Below are 26,334 nucleotides of genomic sequence, written 5' to 3'. Positions count from 1 at the left end.
TGTGTGTCTCGGTTTCCAAAAAATCCCTATCTGGTAGTGAGGCTGGGGATGAGGCCGGTGGGCCCGAGGCCAGGCCGGGTCACTGGGCGGGTCAGCCAGCCGGGTCGCAACCGGCAGCGGTCAGCTGTGGGGCGGTCCCATCCCTCAGACCCCTGAGACTGCTTTGCCCTTCAGAGAAAAAGGAAAAAGACAAGGAGCATGTGGCCGAGGGGCTCACGGGGCTGGTTCTGCAGGTGAGGCAGGGAAGGGGTTCCCGGGAAGCTGGGGTGCCTGAGCAGGGGTGTCTTGGATGGCAGAAAGGACCTTGGTCACAGGCTTGCAAGGGACCAGGCCCACCGCTTCCCAGGCCATCGGCTGGCCTGTGGCCCTGCCTTCTGTAGCAGAGGGACCCGCCTATTCTCCAGGGTCAGGGCTGAGAACCCCTCCTCCACAGCCTCCTCCTCCTCAGGCCACCGGGAATGGATTACAGAGCTAAGCGCCAGTGACTCCAGGACACGATACCGGATGCCACACAAATAACCTTTACCGTTGGGAGAGGCAACCGCCGTTGGTGGCCCTTAACAAACATTCACTGTGCCGTGCTTACACGTGGGGGTTTCTCTGAGTTTGCTCTCTCCTCTCACGTCCCTGTTCACACCCGCCCAGTGACATTCATAATTAGCCAGTGTCTGCTCCAGGGGGAGAGTCACACAACTCCGCTCTGCAGGTGTCCACAGCCCACAGCCTCCAACCTGCAACACCACCCCTCTGCCCCCCCTCAGATGACACACCTCAAATGCTGGGGTTCTCAGCATCTCTGTGAGCGGGAAGGCACCAGGATCCCTCGTCCAAAGAAGCTCCCCGCTCCCCACCGGCCCTGGACGCTGGGTGGGCTTCTCAGCAGGGCAGGTGGTATGCTGAGTCAGGTAAACAAAGCTAAGGCTAGTTTCAGGGTTTTGCGTCTTCCTCTGGGGTACCCAGAACCTTCTGAGACCAGACCATCCAGAGGTGGGTGGTCTCCAGGACACTCCGTATGCATGTCATCCATTCAGGGAAGATGCTCCCAGCTCCAGGGAGGTGAGCATGTGGCAGCCCCTTGTCTGCGGTGGCTTTGATTGTCACCTCATCTTGCATTTTTTTTTTCTGTCTTGAGGCAAAAGCTTGGTTAGTTCTTCTAGGTGGGTGGCTCAGAGTGTGGGGACCCTTGATGGGAGGGTCACACAAGGCAGGACACCCAGTTCTCTGCCTTCTTTGTCACCCACCTGAGGCTCGGGGAGGGGAGGGGAAACTGAGTCACCCAGGCTGGCCACTGGCTGTCGCTGAGCGGCTGGATTTCCCCATCAGACTCATAACTGATGATCGGTGGGGCCAAGGGAGAGCGGAGTGAGATGCTTCAGGGAAGAAGGGCTGTGAGCACCCTCCCCACCCCTACCCCCAGCCCCCTGCCCCCTGCCCGCTGCCAGGCCGCCAGCTGGGCAGATGCAGAATGGAAGGGAGGCCGTTGCTAACCTGGAGCCCAGGGGGGCAGACGTAAGCAGGGAGGGCGAGGAAGCGAGGGGCAGGTTGGAGAAGAGGTGACTGAGCGGCCAGGTGCTGGGAGCTGTGCTGGGCTCAGTGACCTGGCGCGGAGGAGCGCGGGGACTGGCGCCTTGCCCGAGCAGCCATCTAGGCTGACAGCCGTAGAAGAGATTTAGGGGCAGTGCTGGCAAAGACCTTCCTGCAAGGATTCTCTGGGCTTTCAGGTGCGGGGGACGGCGTGGGTAGGACAGAGGTCGGGGTGCCCTGGTGGCTCTGATGGCTCCAGAGCCTCAGGGGCTGGCTGTGTTGGGAAGTGGGGGCGGGGCGAGCCCCCTGCGCTGTGCCCGCTCTGCCCTCCCAGCACAAGCCAGGCACTTCAGTAACAAGAGGTGGAGGGGAGTGGCCGCCGCCCAGCCGCCCCAGTAAAGGCAGCTTTGCCCCTGCAGCCTCGGGGATCCGGGCCCGTCGGCAAATCCCATTTGTGGTGAGAAAGTGGCCCTGACCCTGCGCTAATGGAATTTACAAACCCAGAGAAAAACAATATATTAAAAATTCAGAGGGAGAAGGGGAAAGTAGAGGGAGGAGGAATCAAGAGCCTGGGGAATCTTTCTCAGTGTTTTGAAAGAAGTAAATGTGGGTTTTTCAGGAAGTACTTGGAACATTTCAAAAGAAATGGTAAATGCTTAAAAAGGCAGAGTGAGCAGCGCCCCAGGCAGCCGTTGGCCTGGCAGGGATGGGTGCGCTGAGCCCAGCGCCGCGGAGTGGGCCGAGTTGGGAAAATGGCCGCGGGACAGTGGCTGGTGGGACAGTGGCCAGAGCTTAGTGCCGCAGGGGCCCTCACACTGCACTGCGAGTGAGCGGGCCCAGGAGGCGGCCTGGGAAGTGGCCCCTGGCGGCCCCAGGCCAGCCAGCCACAGCGAGTGGGTCACCCTCCGAACGCCTGTCCAGACTCCTGGATGGAGGGGTGCATGTCTGTCCTCCCTCTCCCAGCGCTTGGACGCTGAGCATGGGAACTTCGTGGCACCTCTGGTAGCACAAGCAGCTCTCTGACGGGGCTGGGAGACAGATGGCCTGGACCTGGGGTTTTTCAGGAGACCCTGGTATTGAGCAGCACAGTGATCATCTCTTGATGGTCCCTTACAGCATCCTGGGGGATGCAGGAGTAAGGGAGGGGAACCAGGATCTTCTCGTCAAAGAACCAGGCCTCAGCTCAGGCAGGAAAAGATCTGCTAGATCCTCATCAAGTGCTTGATTGCTTCCCGTAACAGAGAACTCGCTGCCTGATTCCTTTGCTGGGCCAGTTTCTCTTTCCTAGCCTTCAGTTCTCCCTTTACAGTTGGCCCCGTCCCCCTTTCACCGACTGCAGGGAATGGATCAGAGACAGACCCATCCTGGGACAGAAAACAAGCAGTACTCTAAAGCCTGCTCTCTAAGTGCCTGGACTGGCCGCTTTCCCTCACTTTCGAGCCCTGACGGCAGATAGAACTTAGAGGCAGAGGTAGAGTCTCTGCTGGGCTAGCTTCTGAATGACCTGCGTGGGTCAAGTAACCCACCCTCTCAAAGGCCAGAGCACAAGACCCTCAGGGGAGGCAGAATTGCTTTCCCCGCGGACAGTGCTCGAGTCTGGCTCCGTCCAACCCCGGGGTATCCTGAGCCGCTGGCCCGTGTGCTGTCAGCCTTCACAGAGCCCCGGCTCCCCTGAGAGCTGCAACGGGCAGCCCCTGAGCCCGGCCCCTGAAATCCCTGCTTATCCACAGGGCCACTTGGGGCAGGTTCATAAAACTCAAAAAAAAAAAATCCCCCTTTCCCTTCACTTCCAAGTAGTTTAATCTCTCCTAATCAATTTAGCAGATTCGCTTGGTTGTAAATGGTAATGATTTGCATTTTTTGAGCCTTTTTATCCCTCCTTAGGAAAAAGGATGCCTCCTGTCTGCATTCTGAAAGGCCTGCGCGGGGCTGTGAATCGCTTGTTAGTGTACAGCGACAACCCAGCGCCAGGTGTCGGTCGCCCATCACCTGCGCTGATTGAGCGTGGGGGGGGGACCTGGGCACACGGGACACCCACAGCTGACCCCGGCTGTGTCCTGGCCTTGAGAGCTCGGTCCGGTCCTCGGGGGCACAGGCTGCTGCGTGCCCCGAGGCCCCTCCTTCCAGCAGATGCCCCAGCGCCATCGCTCTCTGTCTGCCGCATCCAATTTTCCTTGTTGTATTTTTCATAAGCACGAGTCTCAGATGCTCAGTCCTCCTCCCTGGTGCATTCAGCAGGACGCAGATTTCTGGAGTGGAGTGGGTTGGCTTTGGGACTTGAACTTTCATTGTCTTGGGGCAGGGTGTCCTTCCCTCGCTCCCCAGCTCTCAGGGGGTGAAGGAGAGAGGCTCCGATGTAGTCCCACGCACGCTGCCCAGCCTCTTCTCCAGGCTCCGGTCCGCTTACTTAGATCCCACAGGGACCCCTCCCCTACCTGTCCCTCCACTCGGGGCCTCTGTCACCTGAACCGGACCAACCAGAACCATCCAGCATCAGAGGAGTAGAGACCTCTGGAGCGCCCAGCTCTCCTGGGTGAAGCTAGGTGCCGCCTCAGCCTCTCCCCACTTTACAGAAGGGGAAACAGGCTGTGGATTTGCAAAAGACACTTTGCCTACACCTCTCTGGGAACCGTCTCTGGGCCCCCCTCACTCTCTGCCCAGCCTGGGGCTCCGTTTGTTGGGGCCTCCCTGGACCCATCGAGGGAGGGAGGGAGAGGAGGCACTGGGCAGGGTGGGGAAGCCGGGGGGGCCCCCAGCCGCTACCGTCTTCCTAGCTGCTTTCGCCTCCCCCGCCAGAGTCACCCAGAGCGAGAAAGCAGCCAGTGCCCCAGCTCCTGCCCTCAAACCCAGCAGCCCGGCCCAGGGTGGGGTCGCCCCCTAGTTAGCCACCCGAAGCCGTGGTACCATGGAGGTGGTCCAGGAAGCCGGAGCCAGTTTAGAAAAGATGGAGGCTTCTGGGGGGGGGGGGTGCAGGAAGAGGGAAAGAGAAAAGGGAAGAAAAGAAGCTTTTGATGCACATCATGTCTGTGGAATTGAGTATGACTAATTAATAGATTTTATTCTTAGTAATCTCTTAAGCATTCCATACATTGGGCCCAATGCCTGAGCTGAGCTTACAAGAGGCCTCATTCGCAAAATGCAAATGACTCGCGGGGCCTGCTGCCTTCTCTCCTTCCTCGCTTTCTCTTTCCTTTTTTTTTTTTTTTTTTTTAAAGGGGAAATTTAAAGGAAAATTGCCATGTAATAGAAAAGCGATTCCAATCACTACATCTAATTACCACGAAGGGTAAACTGCTTAACCAACGAAGTGTCCTGGGCTTTAAAAAAAGAAACAAAACTTGAAACCTGCCTTAAATGCCACAAAAGGCACTCATCAACGCTGAGGCCAGCAAGGTTGTCCCGGCTAGTTAGAGGCTGCCAGGGTCAGGCCGGCCACCCACAGAAGGCCGATTCGGAAGGGAAGTAGTGGCCGAGGTCCTGGGCTTGTCTTCCTGGGCCGTGTCCTCACACGCACCCAGGGGTGGGGGAGCTGGGCGCCCCTGAGCGTTCTCCTTCTTGTTGTGTTGAGTAGCCAGCTCAGCGGAGCTGGACCGGGAAGGGACAGGGTTTCAGAGTGGACCTGGCTTTAGGCCGCCTCCCTGGCTTGGGGGCACGTGAGGCAACAGACATTCGGGATCCCGCTCTCAGGAAGGAGGCTGGGAAGATATTGGGATGCTCAGGACAGAAAAGATGGGAGCCGAGTTCCCCCTGCCTTGTACACCGAGGCTAGTGTGCCGCTGACGGCAGAGAGTCCGCAGGGCCTGGGCCGGGCGGCCCGTCGGGAGCCTGCCTGGGCCGTGAGAGCCGGAGCCAGCAGTGGGGAGGAGAGCCGTCCTCGGGCCTGCGGGCCAGGGCCTGCTCACTGCTCGGGGCAGCAAAGGTCACACGGGCGGGCTCTGACGCCCTCTCCTCACGCAGCCCTCGCTGCGCCGGCCGCCTGCTGGCCCCAGATGCCTTCCTGGCCTCGTGGGGGGTGATGTGGCCCCTACCCGGGGAAAGGAGGAAGGACCGGCTAGCGGGAAGTGGGGGACTGAGTGTGTTGGCAGTGGGGACTTGAGGGCTGGTTGTGCGGTGTCTAGGGACCGATTTTCCTAGGACACTGGCAGAAGGCAGGAGGGGTGCCTTGAAGGAGGGGACCTCATTTCGGGGACAGCAGAGACCTTGGACTCCTGTCCTTCAGCCAACGCCCTCCGCCCTGGTGCACCCTCTCCTCCCGGCCACAGCCGGTGGTCCCCTCTACTCCTCCCTGAGCCGCCGGGAGCAGGAACAGGCCCGTGTCTGGGGGCATTACAGGCCAAAGGGAGGGCCACCTTTATACAGACGTGAAATTAAGGCTCGGGAAAATTCCTCTCCTGACTTCATTGTACGGGAAGAAAGTGTGTTTTAGAATGAAAGGCGTCCGTGCCCCTCAGCCTCTCCCTGGGCCTGGGGAGTGGGCAGTCCCCGTTGGGTGAGACCGTTCTTTTGGCCAGGCCGTGGACAGCCGTGTCCTCCCCACCTTTCACGCAGCTCTGTGTCCATTTCTTTCAACCCCCTTCACGGAAGGGGCCAGTGGCCTCTTTTCATGTCCAGCCCCAGGCCTGGCACAGCCGCCCTGTGACTGCTATGCAGTCTCGTCCTGCTGCCTTTGGCTTTTGTCAAAGCAGTTGAAGCCTTTTGAAAATGCCCCCATCAGGAGCTGGACCCCTTCTTATCCTCCCTGCCCTCAGACCAGCGTCCCTCCTTCGACATCGCCCTTCCCCGGGGCAGGACAAGGGGCCTGTGGACGGAGGGTGACCCAGCTCCCCCGAGTGCAAGGACGCAGGAGGCAGCAGAGCCCCAGGCCAGTCTTCTCTCCAGATCTGCTGTCCTTGTTTCGTCACATGCGTTTTAATCTCGTGGCTCACCACACTGGACTGTCAGTTGATGAATGATGGCAGTGGTGATTCCGGAGGGAGGAAATACGGTCTTTACTCTCAAGAGGGCCCTGGTCGGGGCCCTGCGGGAGGCTGGCTGGTATAGGGGGAGGTCTGGGCCACCGCCTCCAGAGCAGCCCCCGGGGTGGGCACGGCTGAGGGTTCGGCCTTCGGGAGCGCTGTCTCCCAGGGTTTTTCTGAGAATTTTCATGTCTTTTTCTGGGTGTTGTTTGAACAGCCATGGAAACCATTAAGGTCTAATCAGCAGATATAAAAAAACAAAAAACAAAACCCATCCCTGTGCCAATTAATTACCTGTCCCGGGAGGAAGCACACAGCACAGAGGAAGTACTGCACAGAGGTGACTGCATGTGTGTGGGGGCGGGGGTGGGCGTGGGAGTGAGGACACCGATAGTCAAAGAAAGTTCCTCTGTATCAGGAAGCAGCGTGCCCCAGCTCTGGCCAACCTGGGACAGGTTCACACGGAAAGCATCCCTTACTCAGGGTCCCCCAGCCACCCGTCCAGAACGGACACTCCTCCACCTTTAGGAACGGCATTGTCCCCCCACCCCACCCCGATTCCCAACGCACCGTGTCTACTTACTCGACGATTGTTAGGAGAAAGCAACGTTTTCACGACTCTATTGTTCTCAAGAAATTGTACGAACTGCCCCAAGAAGTCCTGTCAGGACCGTCTGTGTGGCTCTGTCCACCCGTCTGGGTTTAGAGACACAACATAGAGACAGGTCGCTAGACGCACCTCCAGGCGGCCGGGAAAGCTGCAGCTCCCGTGGGGCTTCCACGGAGGGTGGTGTGTTGAAGTGAAGAGGGTTTCATATAGGAAAAAAAGAGGGTTTTTTTTTTTAATCGGTTACATCATCGTTCAAAGAATGCAGTAACAGACGTGGTATTTCTGAAAATCTGTGAGGGAAACGATATAGGGAGAACCGGGGAAGAGATTTCAGGACAATATCTCCATAAGCGAAAAGATCTTTCCTTCCGCCTCTCCTTTGTGAGGAGCCTGAAAACCTTCCGCCGCGCCGTTGCCAGCGAGCGGCCGGCGGCAGGAGCTGCGTGGGGGCGTCCGCAGCAGGAGCTGCGTGGGGGCGTCCGCGCCAGCTGCTTCCCTCCGACGGTCCTTTTGTGACGGCCCCAAACAGAGCACGAGGCTACGCAGATGTACAGGTAGTATATCTTTCCAGGTCAGGGGGAAAAACAATAAAAAGAACCCAACCCAACCCCTTTCTGCAATATTATTTTTAGTCCTTCCCTCCCCAACTGGCATAATTCAGTATAAATTATGTCTTCAGCGACGTCAAAACCCCCTCCTGCCTTCTATCCCATAAAAAAAAAAAAAATTGTATTCACTGTTGTGTTCTAGAAAATTGTCAGCCATCCCCAAACGTTGCTTTTCACGGGGGGAAGTGATTGTGGAGTTTCTTTTCCTTGCTCTGTCCAATGGCAACAGGCTGGGCAAAACCACGGGTTCACCATGCCAGGAGGAGGCGGGAGCCAGGGCGGGCCTGCCCAGCGGGGCATCAGGTGTAGGAATAGTCTATGTCGGGGATGCCGCCGTCACGGTAGCCCCGCGTGGTGCCGTAGCCGATGGTGTGCGTGCCCTTGCAGAGGCTGCTGCCATTGGAGGGGAAGATGGTGTGGACCACGTACTCCTCTTTGGCGCGGTAAGGGTTAATGGGCAGCATTTGCAGCCCCGGGCCTCGGATTTCCAGTATGGAATTATCCTTCTTGGTCCCCGACTCCATATAGCTGTCTTTTTTCTGGCTGCCCCGGTTGTAGGCCCGCTCCCGCGTCAGTAGCTCACCGGCCCGGTTCACGTACCAGCAGACGGCCCCCAGGACCAGGAAAAGAAAGATGAGGGCCACGGCTCCCCCAATGATGGCCGCCAGGGGCAGGCCGGCCATAGGGTTGGTGTTCTGCTCCTGATTGAGTGTGGTGGTGGGGCCGTAGCTGTCGGCCGTCTCCGCCTTGGCACACACGGGCGTCTCGTCGGCCACGTAAGTATTGCCGGTCTCCATGGTGACCATGCAGATGATATAGGTGGACTTGGGCTCCAGGGCCGTCAGCAGGTACTCTGTCTTGTCCCCCTGCACCAGGGTCTCTGTGATGGAGCCCACGGCCGGGCTGTGGCCCAGGCGCAGCCAGCTGAGCCGGAAGGAGGAGGCGGGGAGTGTGGCCTTCCACGTGATGTGGATGGAGTCCGCTGTCAGGGGCTTCACGTGGATGGCCAGGGTCTTGGCGCTGTCCCCCGTGGCCATGGGGTAGTCAAGGTTAGAGTCGGGGAGGTGCAGCCCCGGCCTCTTGGCCTTGAGGGTGAAGAGGGAGCCCTGGGGCGTGGTGGCAGAGGCGTGGTTGCTGGCCGTGGTCTTGGCGGCAGGGTTAGCCGCACCGCCTTGCGCCCCCGTCTCGAAGCACTCGTCCATCTCACTGGTGATGTCCTTGATGGCCATGCCCCGGACCTTCTCGGGGCCCTGGCACATGAGGCCCCGCACGTTGACGACGGCCGCCCGCGCCTTCACCCAGTCCCGCAGCCACATGAGGCTGCAGCCGCAGAACCAGGGGTTGTTGCGCAGCAGCAGCTGGGCCAGGCTGTCCAGGTCGTCGAACAGGCCGCGGGGCAGCGTGGTGAGGTTGTTGTTGGACAGGTCCAGCCGCTCCAGCTCCCGCATCTTGGCCAGCGTGTTGTAGGGGATGTGGCTGATGGCGTTGTCCTGCAGGTAGAGCTTCTGCAGGCGGGCGCTGGGCAGGTTGAGGGGCGGGGCGGCCAGCGAGTTGCGCACCAGCGAGAGCTCGGTGAGGTTCCGCAGGCGGCTGAAGGTGTCATCGGCGATGCGCTGGTTGGCCAGCAGGTTGCCGTCAAGCACCAGGCGCCGCAGGCTGTCGAGGCCCTTGAAGGCGTGCAGCGGGATGGTGGAGATGCGGTTGTCGTCCAGCCGCAGCTCCTCCAGCGTGCGGGGCAGTCCCGAAGGGATGCTGCTCAGGTGGTTCCGGCTCAGGAAGAGCAGCTTGAGCTGCCTGCTGTCGGCGAAGGCGTCCTCCTCGATGCTGACGGTGGACACGGAGTTGTCGTCCAGGTGCAGCTTCTCCAGCAGCGGGAGGCGGGCCAGCGAGTCCCTGGCGATGGCGCGCACGTTGTTGTCCTGCAGGTGCAGCTCCCGCAGGGAGCGGGGCAGGTTGACGGGGAACTCGTCCAGGTCGTTCTCATACAGGTAGATGACCTGCACGCGGACCTTCCTCTTGAGGTCCTGGGGGATGCCGGCGTTGTTGATCTGGTTGTTCTGCAGGTAGAGGGTGGTGGCGTCGTCGGGGATGTCGGCGGGGATGGAGGTGAGCCCCCGGTCGTTGCAGTAGATGAAGCCGTTGTCACAGCGGCACACCGAGGGGCAGGTGGTGCTGTCAATGACCTCCGTCAGGAAGGCGATGAGCCCGTAGCAGAGGAACAGCCAGTCCCGCAGGTCCATGGTGGCTGTGGTCATCACGACGGCGGCTGTAACGGGGTTAGCGGGCGTGGTGGTAGCGGTGGCCGTGGGGTGTGCCACCACCATGGTGGACGGCTGGGGGGACCGGGCCTCACCTGACTTGGGGCCTCAACACCTGCAAGGGGAACAAGACACGTGCGGTGAGAGAGAGTCACAATGACTACCCATCTGCCACCAAGGGGCCGCTGCAGGCGGGCATGTGGGGCAGAAATCAAGCCTCGAGTCACAGGGGCCACAGCACCTTCAAGCTGAGGTTGGACTCCGGCAACATCTGGCTAACGTTAAATCTCGGTAAAAGCAAGACGTTACCGGTGAATTAAAGGGACACGGCGTGTCCTGCTGGACGCTGACTGCCTTGGTTAGGTTCATTTAGGGAGGGACACGTCACAGCTTCAGTCTCCTCCTCCCAGATGTCACACACTGCCAGTTTTTACGGCTGATGCTAAAAGTGGCTGGTCACATGTGGACGGGATGGATTTAGGGCATGTTTTATGGGTTCAGAGACATTTCTCACTGGAATGAAGAACTCACATCAGGCTGGGACCCAGGGTTTGAAGGGAAAGCTTGTTTCCGGGAGGCCTGTGAGCTCAAAGCGGGGGCGGGTGCTTGACTAGAACCTACAAAAAAGAAGCCGCCGGTGTCAGCGCTGGTGAGCCGGGGCGGGCGGGGAGCTTCATTGTCTGGTGTTGAAACACGTCCTGTTTGTCACTCGTGCGTTTTACAGACAGAAGAAGAACGTGTCAACAGAACTGCCTTCTCGTGTATTTACAGAAATCTCTTTGTATCGGAAGTGCCCCCGCCAGCCCTGCGTTCCATGTTGTGTGGGAATTCATTCCACACCTGTCCCCTTCCAAAATCACAAGAGTTGAAAATAAAATATGTATCTGTTTTCTTGCATTTAAAGAAATGAGACAAATGAAAGGGGGGGGGGGCGTGCTCTGAGGGAATTGCCTGGAGGTGTGATTTCAGTTTTCTCAAATGGAAAAAATGCAGCAGAGACTTTTCTCATTATTTTTACTGTTCACAGTGGTAAAAAAAAAAATCAATTAAAGAGAAATTATCTTTCAACCTCAGCGGGGAAGGTGTCTTCATGCAGCCTGCTAAGGTCTGCGATATGACTCTGGGTTCACAAAGGCTTTTCCGTGGCAGGACACAATGGCCTCTGGGCGTCCGAGCCGGCTGCAGGCTGGAGGGTAGCCTCCCTGCGCAGAGCGGAATCAGGACACGCTCACCGCAGGATCCGTGGGGGCTTCATTCCCAGGCCCCAGAGAGCCCGCATCTCCATTCCTCAGCCATGACCAAGCCTCCGTCCTTCTCTGTATCTCTCTGTCCAGGACGGCTCCTCTCCACCTAGCAAACTGCTCCTCCCCCTTCAGGACGAGGCTCAGAGGCCCCCGCCTGATGCCAGATAGAGCTTCTCTAGGCTCTGTCGTCCATCCTTCCATCTGTCCACCTGCTCACTGAGTCACCTATCCATCCCCTCAACTCATCCTTCCAGGCACCTGGCCATCTAGCCACCCAACAAGTGTTTACTGAACACACACCACGTGCCAACCCATGTTCTAACCACTCGGGATTCCGTTCTGGTGAGACGGTAGCTCACACTCTAATAAAGACCTCACCTAGAGCTTTAGGAATATTTAGGTCCTTTACCCCTCCCCACAAATGTGAGGTCAGAGCCTTTGTTATTCCCATTGAACAGGTGGAAAAACTGGAGCTTGGGGATGGGAACTTATTCGCGACCACTTGAGAAGTGGCGAGGGGGAACCGAGGCCGGAATCTTGACCACCAGGCTCAGAGCGCTGCATGTCTGTGGGGTGTGGGTTGCGCTGTTCAGTGGTTAGTGTTTTAACATCCCCAAGTACATCCATTTCAGGTGCTTAAGGGCAGGGACCGTGAGCTGCGTTGGCTTGGTGGGCGTGGCGTCGGTGATCACCTGAATGCAGAGGGACTGAGAAAGTGGGAGCACCGCCATCACTAGCCCTGCTCGCTCACGTCCCATTTGCATCTACAGGGGCCTTGCTCAGCCACCGGCTCCCAGGCCTTCTGGCAGAGCTCAGGCTCGCCCCACGGCCAAGGCACTAACCCCGCACCAGGCCTGCTTCCAGCGTGAAGCTCTGTCTATAAGGGCCACCCAAGGCAGGTCAAAGGCCGGCCCAGGGCACTTCCAGCAGGTGAGGACGGGGGAGACGGCGCCTGGGGTCTGCACCTGGAAGCCAAGGGGCAGGGGGGGAACGAGGCTGAAGACACCGTGTCCAGCACTCGGCCCGGGAAGCCAGCCCGAGCTCCCGCCCACCAGCACCGACTGGCCTGAGGGACCAGGGACACTTGCCTGCTGCCTGGGAACTTGGCCTCTAGCCCAGGCTGAGGGTCCTCACCCCGCTCACACCCCCACCCCTCAGAAACTGGAGCTGGTCTTCGTCTCCAGCAGATTGAGCTCCCGGCTCTCAGTGCTCTGGCTCCACAGATCGAGCTGTCGTCTGTCTCCCCGACTGTCTGGGCACCCTGCCCGCTCCCCTCGGCTCGTCTCCCGCCCTGAGCCCTGCACCCTGCTTCCCAGCCCTTCCTGCCCTAGCAGCAGCGAGAGTTACCTCGTAAGATCTGGGTGGGGCGGGGGATCCCAGGCTGCCCGGCCCCCACCTGACCACTGACCCTCCCACCGCGTTACATCCGGGACTGGGGAAGGCACTGGCCCAGCTCCTAGGACAGGGGGACTCGAAGCAGAGGGTGCTTGCGTAGACCTGGGCACACTGACCTTCAGAGGACAGGGATGAACCCAGGCGCCAGGGGACCCCTCCAGCCAGGCGTCACCCCCGCCTTTGCAAGCGTGTGTTTGTGCCTTCTCCCACCTGTCACATACAGGCAGGTCCCCTGCCCACTTTACAGCTGAGCAGCCTGAAGCACAGAGAGGTGAGGGGCATATCCAGGGTCACAGCCAGCCCAGGTTTCCCACTGCCCGTCTGTCCCTTCCTCTGCCCAGAGCCAGAAGCACGAAGGTTATAGAGCCTGAAGGTCCTGTCTCGAGCAGCTTGTGATGTGAGCGGAGAGTCAGGGCCAGGGTAGGTGCTGGGGACAGGGCGCCGCAGACCTGCCCTTGCCTCGGTCTCAGGGGTCCAGTCCACACCCAGGAGATCCTCTCCCTGGGCCCCGAGTAACGGCCAGAGGACACACACCCTCCCTGGCCTGTCAGTGCCGAGACCTGGCAGGAGGATGCGGGTGGCCCCTGGGCTCTGCTGTTCCAGGCCAGTGCCCTGAGCAGGGAGCAGACTGATTAAAACCAAAGGCAAGGCCAGCCACCGCCTTCACTGGCATGGATGTCAGTTCCTGGTGCCTGCTCAGCCCGTGGCCGCGGCGCTCAGCCTAGAGGCTCCGGCATAATAATAAAGTGTAAATTGCACATTTCAGAGATGCCTGATGGATAACCAAGAAGCATTTGGGAGGCAGGGACCCAAGGTCTTTCTGTTCCCCTGTCTATGGGCCTCATCCATCTTGGCTCAAGTCTTCCCTGCTGCCCCTTCCCCAAGGCCGCCAGCACTGAGCCCTCTGGCTACAGGAAGGCGGGGCGGGCGGGGCCAGGGGAGGGAGCACACCTCGCTGGATGAGCCCATTAATTGCCTGGGTGCCAGGCAGCCTTTCTGTACTCTTGTTCTGTGTCGGATGTTTTGTGCAGCCATCAAATTAAACCTGGTAAATGGCCCGTCTTTTACAGGGTCACTTGTTGTGGCATGGATCCCGCAGACCTCAGCATGGTGTGAGTCATGACCCTCCAGCTCCGTGACGGACAGCAGGACCCGTCACCTACCATGGGGTGGAGGGTGGGGTTGGGGGGAACAGTGAGCTGGCTCAGACCAGAGGTGTCCAGACCGCCATTAGCCGAGCACGCACCTGGGGCATCATGCTTGGCATTCCCCATCGGCCACTAGCTCGTGACATCTCCCAGGACAGAGAAACCTGGTGTGAGTCCTGCCCCTGCCACTTCCGGCTGTGTGATCTTGAGCAAGCTACTACCCTCTCTGGGCTTCAGTGTCCTCATCACTGGGTAGGGTCACAGTGGTCCACTTTACAGGGGAACTTGCTGTTGAGGATTCAATAAGATTAGACGTGCAGAGTAACCTCTCATAAGTGCAACCTGTACGGAACAGATGCGTGAAGTTTAAAACTGCCCCAGGCACACTGGTCTCGGTTCTGTGTTAACTGATTGTCTCCTTCCTCTGCCCTCTACCAGCCTCTTCATCACTCCCCTGGTGCTGCTGGGCCTCCAGGGCCGATGGGGAGCCTGCAGTGGTTGTGACACGGGGTCCCCCCACCTCACATGGGCATTCTCAGTCCCTCCCCCCACGCTAGGGTGGAAGCACCGACCCTACAACTGGGCCACACAGAGCCGGCCCATCAGCACCAGGCCCCTCCCAGGCGACCCCAGGCTGCTCCAGTGCCTCGCTCATTGGGGGGCATCCAGGCCCAGAGAGGGGACTTGAGTGGGAGGGGCCCCTAGAACTCAGATGCATCTACCCCCTGTTCCTAAAGGCCCACACTCCCTCATGTGCCCTCTGGGCCTTTGCACGTGCTATTACTGCTTCTTAGACACCAACACACTCCCTCTTAGGCCTCACCAGGCCTTTTATTCCCACCCTGAGGCTTCAGCTTAGACGCCCCCTCCTTGACCCTGGACCCCCGCAAGGCTGGGTCTGTCCTGGCTCTGCCACCACACCCCCTTGGCTGGTGGCAGCAGGTGCTGCTGAGTAGTATCTGTAAATAGATGGAGGCACCTCGCTGTTGGAGACCCCCGGCCTCTCGGCGCTCAGCCCTGGTGCCTTCCCCAGATCCCATCAGACTGAGGCCGTCAGAGTGAGGGAAACAGGGAGCAGTGCAGAATCCAGGCCTGGCACAGGCCCTGGCACACTGGAGGGCAGGTGGCATCTCCTGCTGCAGGTTTCGGGGTGGGGGGCACAGTTAGACAGGAGTACACCAGGAGACCGAGGACACTTCTGGAAGGAGCTGGGGGGTCCCAGGCAGGAAAAAGAAGGCTGGGCAGCCCCCCCCAACTTCCCCACAAGCCTCCCAGCCCTGGTCTTTCTCCTGTTACTCGCCGAAGGCCGCTCAGGTTGGGACATCCCAACGCTGCGTCCTCCAGAGTGCCAGGTACAGGCTCAGCCCCAGTCAGGAACCTGAGAATTCTGGCCTGACCTGTGGTGGCGCAGTGGATAAAGCGTCGACCTGGAAATGCGGAGGTCACCGGTTCGAAACCCTGGGCTTGCCTGGTCAAGGCACATATGGGAGTTGATGCTTCCAGCTCCTCCCCCCCTTCTCTCTCTCTGTCTCTCCTCTCTCTCTCTCTGTCTCTCCCTCTCCTCTCTAAAAATTAATAATAAATAAATTAAAATCATGAGAATTCCGGATGGTGGTGACTCTAAGAAGGGACTAGAAGCCAGAGGAGGACAACAGGGCTAGGTTCGAATGTGGCCCCTCTCACAGCGGCTCCCGCGGGGATGCCTCTCTGGGCCTGTTTCCTCATCTGTAATGTGTTGCTGAGGGAGGGGTTGTGTGGAGTGCCTACCTAGCACAGGCCTGGTGACTTCAGAACAAAGAGCAGCCCCAACTGTCCCCAAGGAGGGACCCCAAGGTCCTCATATGGCCTGCTCAGGGCTCCTGGCTAAGCCTCAGAAGAGGGGGGGCCAGGGAGCCGAGGCTCCCCTCCCCCTGCCTGTGCCCCCTCCCAGCTCTCCCTTCAGCGAGAAGAATTACTGTGTTTGCCCGGAAGCAGTTTCCGCCCCAGAAGGGAAAAGGCAGGGGGACCCCAACCGCTCCAGGCAGGGAGCCCCACCAAGGCAGGGTCACCTCCATGTTTGTGATGGATCCTCAGCAAATATCTGTTTAAATTAACAAAGGGCTCCACTCTCACTTCCCCACCAGCCGATGCAACCTCCCAAGTGCCCCTGTATGCAGCATGGAGGGAGGAAAGTCGAGAAGCCAGGGGAATGGCCTCGGTCACCCCTCGGGGGTGGCCTGTTCAGGGAGGCCTGCGGAGAGCTCCCCCCCAGAAGGCCCCTCCCCTGTGAAAGCAGGTGGCCCAGGTGGCCTGCCTGGGCTCGGTCCAGCTGCTCTACCTACCGAGCGGTGGCCTCGGGTCTCAGGCCTTCATCTGTAAAATGGGACCACAGATGAGCCACTCCCCTGGGTTCTTGTGAAATGGTGATCAGAACCAGGCACCGGTGCCATCATTAGCCGTAGGCAGCGCTTCCCTGCAAGTCCGGGAGATATGAAGGGCAAGTAAGGAGGGGAACTTGAGGTGCTAGTGTGAGTTGGGGCTCCTGCCCAGGCCACTCTAGGGCCACGGGAGGCACTTCCTTCAGGCGGGGGGCTGAATGCCACGACCCTCCGGGCCAGTCTAACCCTACTCTGCACAACTTCAAGCCTAATCTATCTACGGGTGCCACTGAGAACGTGTAATGCGTGGGGGTGGGGGTAAGGATTCTTTTAAAACCTAAAGTTAATTATTTTTCTAATTTCATGCTGCATGCATTATGCATCAGTAGTTATCGCGGGCGGTAATTGCAGGCAAGTCTGCAAATCCACTACAAACGTACCTTCAGCTCACCTCCCCTCATCGGCCGCCTGGGCGGTGCCAGGTGCCGGGATGTCCTCAACTTCAGAGAACGCAAATCACTTTAAAAAATAAGACTTCTTAGGAGGTTAATTATATTGATAACAGCGTTCGATATTAAACTGTCCAGGGCCAGGAGGGGTGGGGGAATGGAAGGAGACATATAATTTTGTTTCTTTCTCTCCCGGCAATATTTAATAAGAGGTTCCTGCGCTGGACACTCCCCTATCTGTGTGCATTTTTAGTACAGCTGCCTACACTTAGGCTTAGTTACTTTGGGGAAAAAAAAAAGAAGAGGCTGGGGAGTTTCAGAGGCAGGAGAGGGGCCTAAGGGCCTTTATTCAGGGGGCCAGGGGGAAGGAAGAGAGGGGGAGGCGCCTGCAGGGCTGGTGAGAGCCCCAGAGAACAGGGCAGTGGTCCCCTGGGTCTGCACTGCTGGGCTTCTCGGCAGCCAGCAGGGTCCTGGCAGCCGGGGGCCAGCAGAGGAGCGGGGTGACCCGGCAAGACTGAGGACGGTGCTGCTCACTGATAAGCCAGAGGCTTGGAGCTGGGCGAGGCTGGGCCCACCAGGAGCTGCGTGGCATCCTCCATGTGCAGGCCCTGGTGCTGGGGAGACCCCCTCCCCCTGTTTATTTAGGACAAGTTGATTGTCCAACCCCTGCCTCTAGGGTGTTCACTCCTACAGTTAGGACATATTCTGTCTTGTTCAGGAGCCTAGACCAGAGCCTGGCCCAGGGGTGCTCGTAAATATCTATTGAATGAATGGATGAATGAATGAACGGACGGACGGATGGATGAATGAACAAATGTGCCACAAGGGAGGGCCCAGAATCTGAAACCCAGGACCCAGCAGTGGAAGAGAAGAGAGAGGCCGGCCCTCCTTCAGCCTCACTCCGGGAGGTAACAGTGAGCGGGGTGCCCTCCTCAGGGCGGCCCAGAGAGGCACAGGGACTGGTCTGGTCATACGGTGCGCGGTGGAGGAACTGGACACAAACCCAGGCCGTTGCTCTCCCCTTCCCAGGTGTCTTACCCGCCCCTCAGCTGGAGGGGAGCAAACCCAGGGAAGACCCCTGCTGTTCCCACGCATCTCCTCTGATAGGAGGTGACCAGCTTGGAACCCCCCAAGTGCAGGTCTGCCTGCAGGCATCAGAGGCTGGCCCACCCCACTTCCTCAGAGACGGCCCCTCCCCCCACCCTCACAGGCACGCACAGGGTGGAACCCACTCTCGGGGCTGGGGTGGGAGAGGATCTTGTAGGTCATCTGCTTTCTTCAGAGGAGGAGCAATCAAGGCCTAGGAGGGGAAGGACAGGTCGGGGGCGGAGAGAACCCTCCAGTAGCTGTGAACAGCCCTCGCCCTGCCTGTCTCCCCAGCCTTGGCACTGACTCGCAAACCCTTTCCTGAGGGTTGGCATGGGAGGGGACAGTGGACAGTGTCCAGTTGAAGCAGGGTCTCATGGGGGCTGTTCTCCCCCCGCCAGTGGGTCTGCTGCCCCTCTGGCCCTATGGGGTCAGGCCAGGTAGTGGCAGGAACTGACCAGCCTGAGTGCCTGCTGCGTGCTGCGCCCCTGACAAACCCCTGTCCTTTCTGGCTGGCCGCTTCCCAGCAGGACCTGTAGGCCCAGTGCACAGAGGGGAGCACACTTCAGGGAGGAGAAGGGAAGTGCCCAAGGTCACACCACTCACAGACCGGAAGACCGGGACACCGACCCACACCTGACTGTCTCCACAGCCCCGTTCTGAGGCAGAGCTGGGTGCTGAACAGGTTCAACGTCAACATTTGGGGCACAGGCTCGGGGGCCGTAGCTGGCTGCTCCCTTCCGGCATGGCCTCAGCCGCAGGGATGACCCCCCCACCCCCCGCCTCATAGGGGCTAGGAAGAGAATAGGGACAAGTGGCCAGGAGGCCGGTGCCAGGGGCTAAGCTCGGGCTCTGACGGGTCCCACAGCTGGGCTGGCTTCTTTATAATAAATAACAGCAAATAGCCCATCTGCAGGCATCTTTCACACTGGTGGCTAATAACACACTATTAATGCCCCCGCAGACGGCGCGCACGCCACGCGGCGCTGACGAATGTCCCGGCCCGGGCGCAGTCATAAATCAGCCCCTCTCCTGGGGAAGCGTGCGGGGAAGTGTCATTTTCCATCTTGGTAATGAATCGGGGCTTCCCCGCCCTGCCCTGGGCACAGCCTCCGCCCCAGGTTGCCTGGGGTTTGTGTTTGCAGAGGCTGGGGTCCTCCCTCCCGGCCTGTGTGGAGGCATGGGGAGGACGGCAGGACCCGGCCCCCTACCCAGCCCAGCCTCGCGGGCCTCGGGGCACTCACTGCCCTGTTCTGGGGCCCCGCGTGCCTCTCTTACAACAAAGGGGCCACGCTGGAGGCTGGAGCAGATGCTGCCCACAGGCCAGCAGGAGCAGGGCCTTCGCTGGTGGCTTTGGATCGACCCCACCCTAGGGTCCTTGTCCGTGCTGAAGTCACCAAAGGTTCTGTCTCCCCAGAGGCTGACCTCAGCCTCCCTCTTTGGGCAGAACTCAGAGGGGCTCAGAGCGAGAGCTCCCTCCAAGGACAGCGGGGCCTGGGCAGTGGGGAGGGCAGCAGTTCCTCCAGGAAAGGCCGTTCCCTTCTACCCTGGTCCATGCACCTGGCATAGAGCCCAGCAGCCTGGGGCCACCAGGTAGCAAATGACCCATCGCCTGGCAAGCTGAAGTGGCGAGTTGCTTGAACTTCGTGTGTGGAGTGGGTGGGACGGAGCGGCAGGCCTGGGGGCTCTGTAGGCCCCAGTTTGACCCAGCCCGGGGGAGGGCGGGCCCCAGGTGTTTCACCTGTACCCCTCCCTGGACACAAGGAGCGCTGGGGCCTTCCCCGTCCATCTTACCTCCTGCGCTGGAGCCCGGAGCCTGCCGGGCCTGGCTGTAATCGCTGCTCTGGCTGGTGCGCTGGCGTCCTGGCGGGCCTGGGCCAGGCTCACATTCTGGCCCGTGGCCCTGGTGCTTGGGGTGCAGGTCGCACGCCTGGGGTGCCGGGTGGTACTGGGGGCACCCCGGGACACAGGGTGGAGGCTCTGTGCTTGGCTCTGCCGGGCTCCTGGTGGTCAGACGTGGCCGCGGGTCCAGAGCAGCGTTTTCCACGCCCTAGGCCACGGGTGCTGCTGGCCTCTGCCCCACGGAGCGCAGGGCCCCCTGCGGCCCCTGGACTCCTGTGTTCGGCCTGAGGCGGTTCTGGGCCCCTGCTCCGCAGGCATGCCCTATGGCCTGGCGCCCATCCTGGAGGGTGGCCCCTCACTGCCCTCTTTCAACTTTTGCTCCTTTGTCTGTTGGCCGCCACCTCCTCCAAAAGGCTTCTGTGTGGCTTTTCCCCCCTTTTCTTTACCAAGTTCCTTTTTTTTTTTTTTTTTTTTTAATCCCTTTAAGTCACTTGGCAGACTGGGCTCCGGTGCAGAGAGCACTCTTGTGTGACAGAGCTGAGAGGGAGCTGCTCTCCAGAGGCTCGGTGTCCCTGCCACTCAGGCTGTGTCTCCGGGGGGCGGCGGGGGTCCGTCCCCCGCCCAGGAGTGCGGAGGCTCACGGTGGGGCTGAGCCGCTGGCATGCACCGCTGAGCTGTCAGGCCCCACAGGCCTTTCTTTGGGAAGATGCTTAGGGGGGCGGAAGGGGGCGCAGTCCTGCTTGGCTGCTCCTGTTTGTAGAGAAGATTTCTTGCTGGGGAGGCCAGGGGCGACTGGGGGGATAGGTTATTCCTGCTTCACCTCCTGGTCGTGTCTGTCTGTCCGAAACGGAGTCCTCCTCACCCACTGCCCGCCTCCTCACCTGCCAAAAAACAAGACGTGATTAAGCCCTGGAATCGGGAGCCCCAGGGGTGGGTGGGGACAGCCTGGCCGGCTGCGAGCCCTCTCCTCCCAGCCCTTCGAACCCCGTTCTCCACACCAGTTTCCCACGCGGGAGGGGGCTGGGACTGTGCTCCCCCGCCTCCCTCCTCTTTTCACATCCAGATAGCAGACAGCTGGCCACGCACAGCCCCTTCCTCCGGGCGCCTGGCTCCCTTTTCCCGGGGCTGGAAGGACTGCGGGAAGAAAAAGGCAGTTCTAAGGGCTCCTGGCCCTGCAGGGGCCCTGCTCCGGCCCAGAGCTGGCTCCGCTTCCCCCAGCACCTGCTCCTCTTGCTAATGTCATTCAAAGGATCCAACTGGGCCACTGCGACCTCGGCTTCCAGAGCAAGCCCTGCCTCTCCCCTCCGCCCTGGGGAAGCCGGAGCTTCGGGGAACCAGGGCAGTTGTGTCCCTGCCTGCCTCCTGAGACCACCCCACTTCCCAGGCCAGGGTCAGTGCTCCACACCCCCAACTGCCCTCTCACAGAGATGGGGTGGGCCGGTGGGGGGTCAGGGCGACTGTTAGCAAGAATTAGAAACAAAACCCAGAGCGCCCCGCTGCCCGCTGCTCGTTAGCGTGGCCCTCTCGTTAGCGTGGCGTGTCGAAGGCCCTGTGCCCTGGTGTCCGTACCCCCCTGCAGGAGCCCCTCTTTGGAAAAGTGCTTTCATTACACATCTGAGAGTGTCAGCTCAGTTTGAAATAGGATCCAGATGGGCTTGGCTGCATCTGGGCACTCTTCTTTGCAGGGCCGAAGGTGACTGGTTTGAGAAATGCTTGTCTGGGGCTGTTCCAAATAAAAACAAGAATTTTTGGGGTGTGTGTTTTAATAAGCCTAGAGTCCCAACTGGGGCTTACTGCCCACTGGGCACCCGGCCTAGTGGGCAGTGCATTTGAGAAGGGGGTGGTGCTGGCCGGCCAGGTCGAGTGCAGGCTGATGGGGTGGGTAGGAGGGGGGGGTGTCTTGGGACAGCTTCCCCAGAAGCAAGGAGGTTTAAGACCCAGCAAGCCCCCGGGGACATCAGTCCTGAGGTGTGAGCAGGCAGATAGGGGGCGGCCCCCAGGAAGGGGTGGGGTTGGGGATGGACAGGAGGGAAGATGGGGACAGGGACCCTTCATGAGGGGTGACGTGCCCGGCTTCAGTGCCTGCTCTTATTGCTGTTACACCCGTGTGATTTCATCCGATTATAAATCGTAATTTCTCTATGAAAGCGAGAGTGGAAAGAGTCCAATGAGGTCATCTGCCTCCCTGGCTGGGGATGTGTGGGGGGTGTGGAGTTGGCCATACCCTCGGAACCCAGAGGCTCCACCTGGGCATGGCCACTGGTCCCCCGTGACAGGAGGTCACGACTTGAGTTCTGCTTCTGAAATGATGGATACAGGGAGGCAGCTTCACCCTGCTGGCCTCAGGCCCTTCCCACGGCCCTCGGGATCAGGGCAGTGCTCCCAGGGCAGCCTCCAGGGCCCCGCAAGGTCTAGCCCTGCCTGGCCCACCGGCCTCGTCTCCCACCTCTTCCCCCAAACACCCTCACAGGATCCCCTGGACCTTAGGCCATGCTGTTCTCCCTCCTGCAAGCGTCTGTCTAACATCACTCCTCGCCTCCCACATGGGGGCACGTGATCGCACAACCATGAGGGCAATGCATAGTGCCTTGGAAGGAGCTGTCTCCCTGGTTCAAGGCAGGGACTGCATCTGCTTGTCTGAGGCTGACCACTGACACGTGGCCCGGCTCAGTGCCTTGCACATAGTAGGTGCCTAATTAACGCATCCAGTGAACTCCTCTCTCTGCTTCCTCATTTAGAAAACTAAGGGTCCAAGCAAGGTTCTGGCCCATCCAGCTTTGTATATCCTGGGTCTGCCTTCCCTACTGTCCCTAACCCCTCCCTTCCGCGTGGTCCTACAAAGCCTCCTGGGAGCACCACGTGTCAGACCCCACTGAGGCTTCATTGTTCCTGCCCTGGGTGAGTGAATGCCTCTCGGGCGTCAGGGGGGTGTTGTATTCCAAGATCAGCCTGGTGGGCAGTGCTCGGAGGTGTGAGTTATGGTGGTGACCGTAGTAGCTTCCTGTATTCTGGAAGGAATCCTGTATTCCCAATTCTGTATTGGGCCCAGGAATGAATAGGTCAATGTACCTTCTGACCAACACCTGCCATTGAGTCCCCAGTGGGCACACAATTGGATCGAATAAGCTGAAGCCACACTGTGCAGATGAGGCTCGTGGTGGTACGTGGACTTTCTATGCGGTCGGTCCGGTTGACCCGGAAGAAATGAACCTGGGGGTTACCAAGGCTTCGGGAACCGGGACCACTCTTTGGCCCCTGCTTCTTGGGTCCGCATAATAAAAGCTTCCATTTGTAACTGCTTGAGACGCTTACCCAGCATGACTTTTTGTTACAGATAACATAACTGTATTGAAAGACATTTGAAAGGGAGGAAAGAGAGCCAAGCGCACAGCCCACATCTCCACACCACTCTGCCTTCCCACTCACAAAGGAACTTCATCCTTTTCCAGGTCACTCTGCTCTGCTGTCTCCCGAGCCTTGGGACAGCCCTGCGTGGCTGGCAGAGCAGGGAGGACCCCCCACACACACTGTGCAGGTGCAGAGGGGACTTTGAAAAATAAAAAAAAGGCCTGACCAGGCGGTGGCACAGTGGATAGAGCATCGGACTGGGATGCTGAGGACCCAGGTTCGAGACCCCGAGGTCGCCAGCTTGAGTGCGGGCTCATCTGGTTTGAGCAAAGCTCACCACCTTGGACCCGAGGTTGCTGGCTCGATCAAGGGGTTACTTGGTCTGCTGAAGGCCCCCGGTCAAGGCACATATGAGAAAGCAATCAATGAACAACTAAGGTGTCACAACGAAAAACTGATGATTGGTGCTTCTCATCTCTCTCTGTTCCTGTCTATCTGTCCCTGTCTATCCCTCTCTCTGACTCTCTGTCTCTGTTTAAAAAAAAAAAAAAGAAAACCAAAAAAAAGGAGCGGACTTGTCCAAGGTTGTATGAGCTACATGACAGCCAGGGGCCAGTCCCCTTCTCCCTGCACGATGCTGGTCTCAGCACAGCAGAAACGTACCATCAACCAAATACACGACGGCCTCTGGACCCACTGCACTGAGACACTCCCGGTCTCTGCTGAGGCCCTCTCAGGCAGTCACCCATTCATTCCGCCGTATCTCCATCCACCCAGCATCGATCCGTCTCCCTGTTCGTCATCCCTCCATGCATTCAGCTCTCCATCCATCCATTATCCATTCATCCATCCATTTATCATCCATTCATCCCTCCCTCCCTCCATTATCCACCCATCCATCCCGCAAACATGTACCGAGTCCAGTCACGCACCCAACACTATGCTAGACGCTGGGATCCAAAGTGCCCCTTTCCTCCAGGAGCTGGAGTCCAGTCGAACGACCACCAGTTTGCAAAAGGCCACAGTTGAGACACATAGGGCATCATAGGAGCAAAAAGCCCTGCCCTGCCCAGCCTGGGGTGGGGGGAGGGGGGTGGGGCTGTGGATAACGGGCTTACTGGGGGATTTTTTTTTTTTTTGTATTTTTCTGAAGCTGGAAACGGGGAGAGACAGACAGACTCCCGCATGCGCCCGACCGGGATCCACCCGGCACGCCCACCAGGGGGCGACGCTCTGCCCCTCCGGGGCTTCGCTCTGCCGCGACCAGAGCCACTCCAGCGCCTGGGGCAGAGGCCAAGGAGCCATCCCCAGCGCCCGGGCCATCTTTGCTCCAATGGAGCCTTGGCTGCGGGAGGGGAAGAGAGAGACAGAGAGGAAGGGGGTGGGGGTGGAGAAGCAAATGGGCACTTCCCCTATGTGCCCTGGCCGGGAATCGAACCTGGGTCCCCCGCATGCCAGGCCGACGCTCTACTGCTGAGCCAACCGGCCAGGGCCTTCCTGGGGAATTTGACGAGTGCTGTGGTTCTGGGGTCCTCTAGATTCCCGTTGTGATAGTCACGTGTGAGCTCAGTGGCGAGCTAGAGTGGGGCGGGTGTGGCCAGTTTCCCCTTGACCACCTGTCCATCCTCCAGAGCCACCACCCCACCTCTGGACCTCAGGGCTTCTCCTCTGTGTAAATGCTCTTATTCATCGTTACGGCTCCTGGCTGAAAGATAGCTCCGCACTGATATTAATTCTTATATTAGCAATTAGCCGTCCTGCTTTATTTCAACCTATGGCTCTTAGGACGGATTTTTATGTGCGCGTTATTAATCAGACGCCTAGGATGTGCCACTGGAAACCCAGGTGGGCTTTATGGCTGGCGACTTAGCCAAGTGGTGTTTTAAGTGAACAGCACGCCCGCCCCTCTCCCTAGACAGAGGCAGAGAGGGCAGAGTTTAGATCATTGTGTGCAGGCCAGAGCCGCTGCGAGCTGGGGGACCTGGTGTTTTCTTTCATTTTGGACTTCCAGGCTGAGGTCAGCATCTGTGTCTGACCTTCATAGATGAAAAGGCCGTTCGTGACTCCGACCTGGAGTTTGTTCCGTGGCTGCTGACTCTCTCCCATCAGGATGGCCTTCCTCAGAGCCTGTTCGTTTCCCCCACTGCAGTGTGTGGCTTATTTTTCTGGTGGCAGCGTGGACCCCCGGGGGGCCATCGCGGCCAGGTTTCCCCTCTCCAGGGGGCAGAGAGCTAGGGACCGGAGTCACAAGGCGGAGAGAGCGTTCCCATTTGGGAGTGTGGGCTCTTTCTGTAACAGGGTCAGCAGCGTAGAGAGTAGAACAGGAAGCACATTTCAGGACGAGGGAACAGCATGTGTAGAAGCTCAGAGGTGGGAAGCTGGTGTCCCAAAGCTCTGAGTTGGCGGAGGGCAGTGACCTGGGCTGCAGCGGGAGCCAGGATCCTGGCTCTGGGGGGCGCTGTGAATGCCCTGCTGAGGGACAGCCCTCCTCCTGAGGCTGCGCAGGGGTCAAGGCGGAAGGGGCATGGCCAGGTCTGCGGTTTCCGAGGGATCACTCTGGTTGCCATGTAGAGAAGTGGAGAGTACCGGGGTACATGGGAGGGGACTGGTGACAGGCTGAGACAGTGTCCCTAGGACAGGGGCTGACTGGAGGCCTCCCTGAAGACCGGCCTGGGGCTGGGAGGGTTTCCTCCTGCTCCTGCTCCCTGGAGGGTGGCTGAGCGCTCCTGCGAGCTCCAGACACTGGCTCCAGGGCCCCGGGCGGGGCAGCCGGGAGGCCTGTAGAGGGTTGCGCTGCAGCCTTGCGCTTCTCCCTCTCCGCTGTCGACGGGACGGCCCCGCCCGGCCCCCTCCTGGCTCGCTCTGGCCCCCAGGCTTGGCACCGTGCAGCACCCTCACGGCGGGTGACAAGGGTGGAGGCGAGAAAGCCTGCGTACTTGGTGTGAACCCTCCAAGCCTCTGCACTGCTAATTAAACTGTTTTCTGACAAAACCCAGACTTTTGGGGCTGGGTGTGTGAGCAAGTGTGTGAGCCAGCCCGTGGGCGGCAGCCGGAGCCCGCAGTGCCAGGCCAGTGGCCCTGAAACACGGCCGAGCCCACCCTGACACAGACCCCCGGGGACCCAGGGTGAGCCGTGCCTGGAGCAGGGATGCCCACAGCTCCAGGGACCCAGGGGGCAGCTCTTCTAGGACAGAGCTTCTCCAGGGAAAAACCGCGGGACTTCTGCCATGACGGGATGTCCCTGACTCCTCCCTCCACGTGTGGGTCGGAGCCAGGACCTGGGAGCAAGGGCAGCTCTATCGCCGGAGGTGTCCTAGGAATTCATGCCTGTCCCCTGGCGCTGAGCTGGTCGAGTAGACCGGGGGCCAAATCAGCCTGCACTGTTGGCACCTGCCTGCCCACTGGGCCCAACAGCCCTTCCCCTGTACTGACTGGGGGTCTGGAGGCCTGGCCCTCCCAGGTTAGGGCACTGCCCCCACCATGCGGCCACGTAGTAGAGAGGCCGCCGAG

At 59.5% G+C, this 26,334-nt stretch overlaps 2 protein-coding genes across 7 annotated transcripts in view; one reads left to right on the top strand and one right to left on the bottom strand.

The window, feature by feature from the left end:
* The window catches only part of MACROD1 (mono-ADP ribosylhydrolase 1), a 149,595-nt gene that overhangs the window by 36,132 nt on the left and 87,129 nt on the right, over positions 1-26,334 (top strand). The gene's annotated exons all lie outside the window — the stretch shown is intronic.
* FLRT1 (fibronectin leucine rich transmembrane protein 1) overlaps positions 7,551-26,334 on the bottom strand; it is a 71,121-nt gene continuing 52,337 nt past the window's right edge. The window contains exons 2-4 of one of the 3 annotated variants that reach the window (XM_066251873.1): positions 19,429-20,357; positions 16,064-16,194; positions 7,551-10,070 (exon numbers count right to left, since the gene is read on the bottom strand). In XM_066251873.1, coding sequence (XP_066107970.1) covers positions 7,997-10,021 — 2,025 coding nt within the window. In that variant the 5' untranslated portion in view covers positions 10,022-10,070; positions 16,064-16,194; positions 19,429-20,357 and the 3' untranslated portion in view covers positions 7,551-7,996. Of the gene's footprint in view, positions 10,071-16,063; positions 16,195-19,428; positions 20,358-20,474; positions 20,591-26,334 lie in introns of those variants that run through there. The other 2 variants (XM_066251874.1, XM_066251872.1) reach the window with 2 other exon arrangements.

This window comes from Saccopteryx bilineata, chromosome 1 (assembly GCF_036850765.1).
Source record: "Saccopteryx bilineata isolate mSacBil1 chromosome 1, mSacBil1_pri_phased_curated, whole genome shotgun sequence".
Lineage (NCBI taxonomy): Eukaryota > Metazoa > Chordata > Mammalia > Chiroptera > Emballonuridae > Saccopteryx > Saccopteryx bilineata.
Note: the sequence above shows the minus strand (reverse complement) of the source record. Positions and strands in the feature narration are given on the sequence as shown.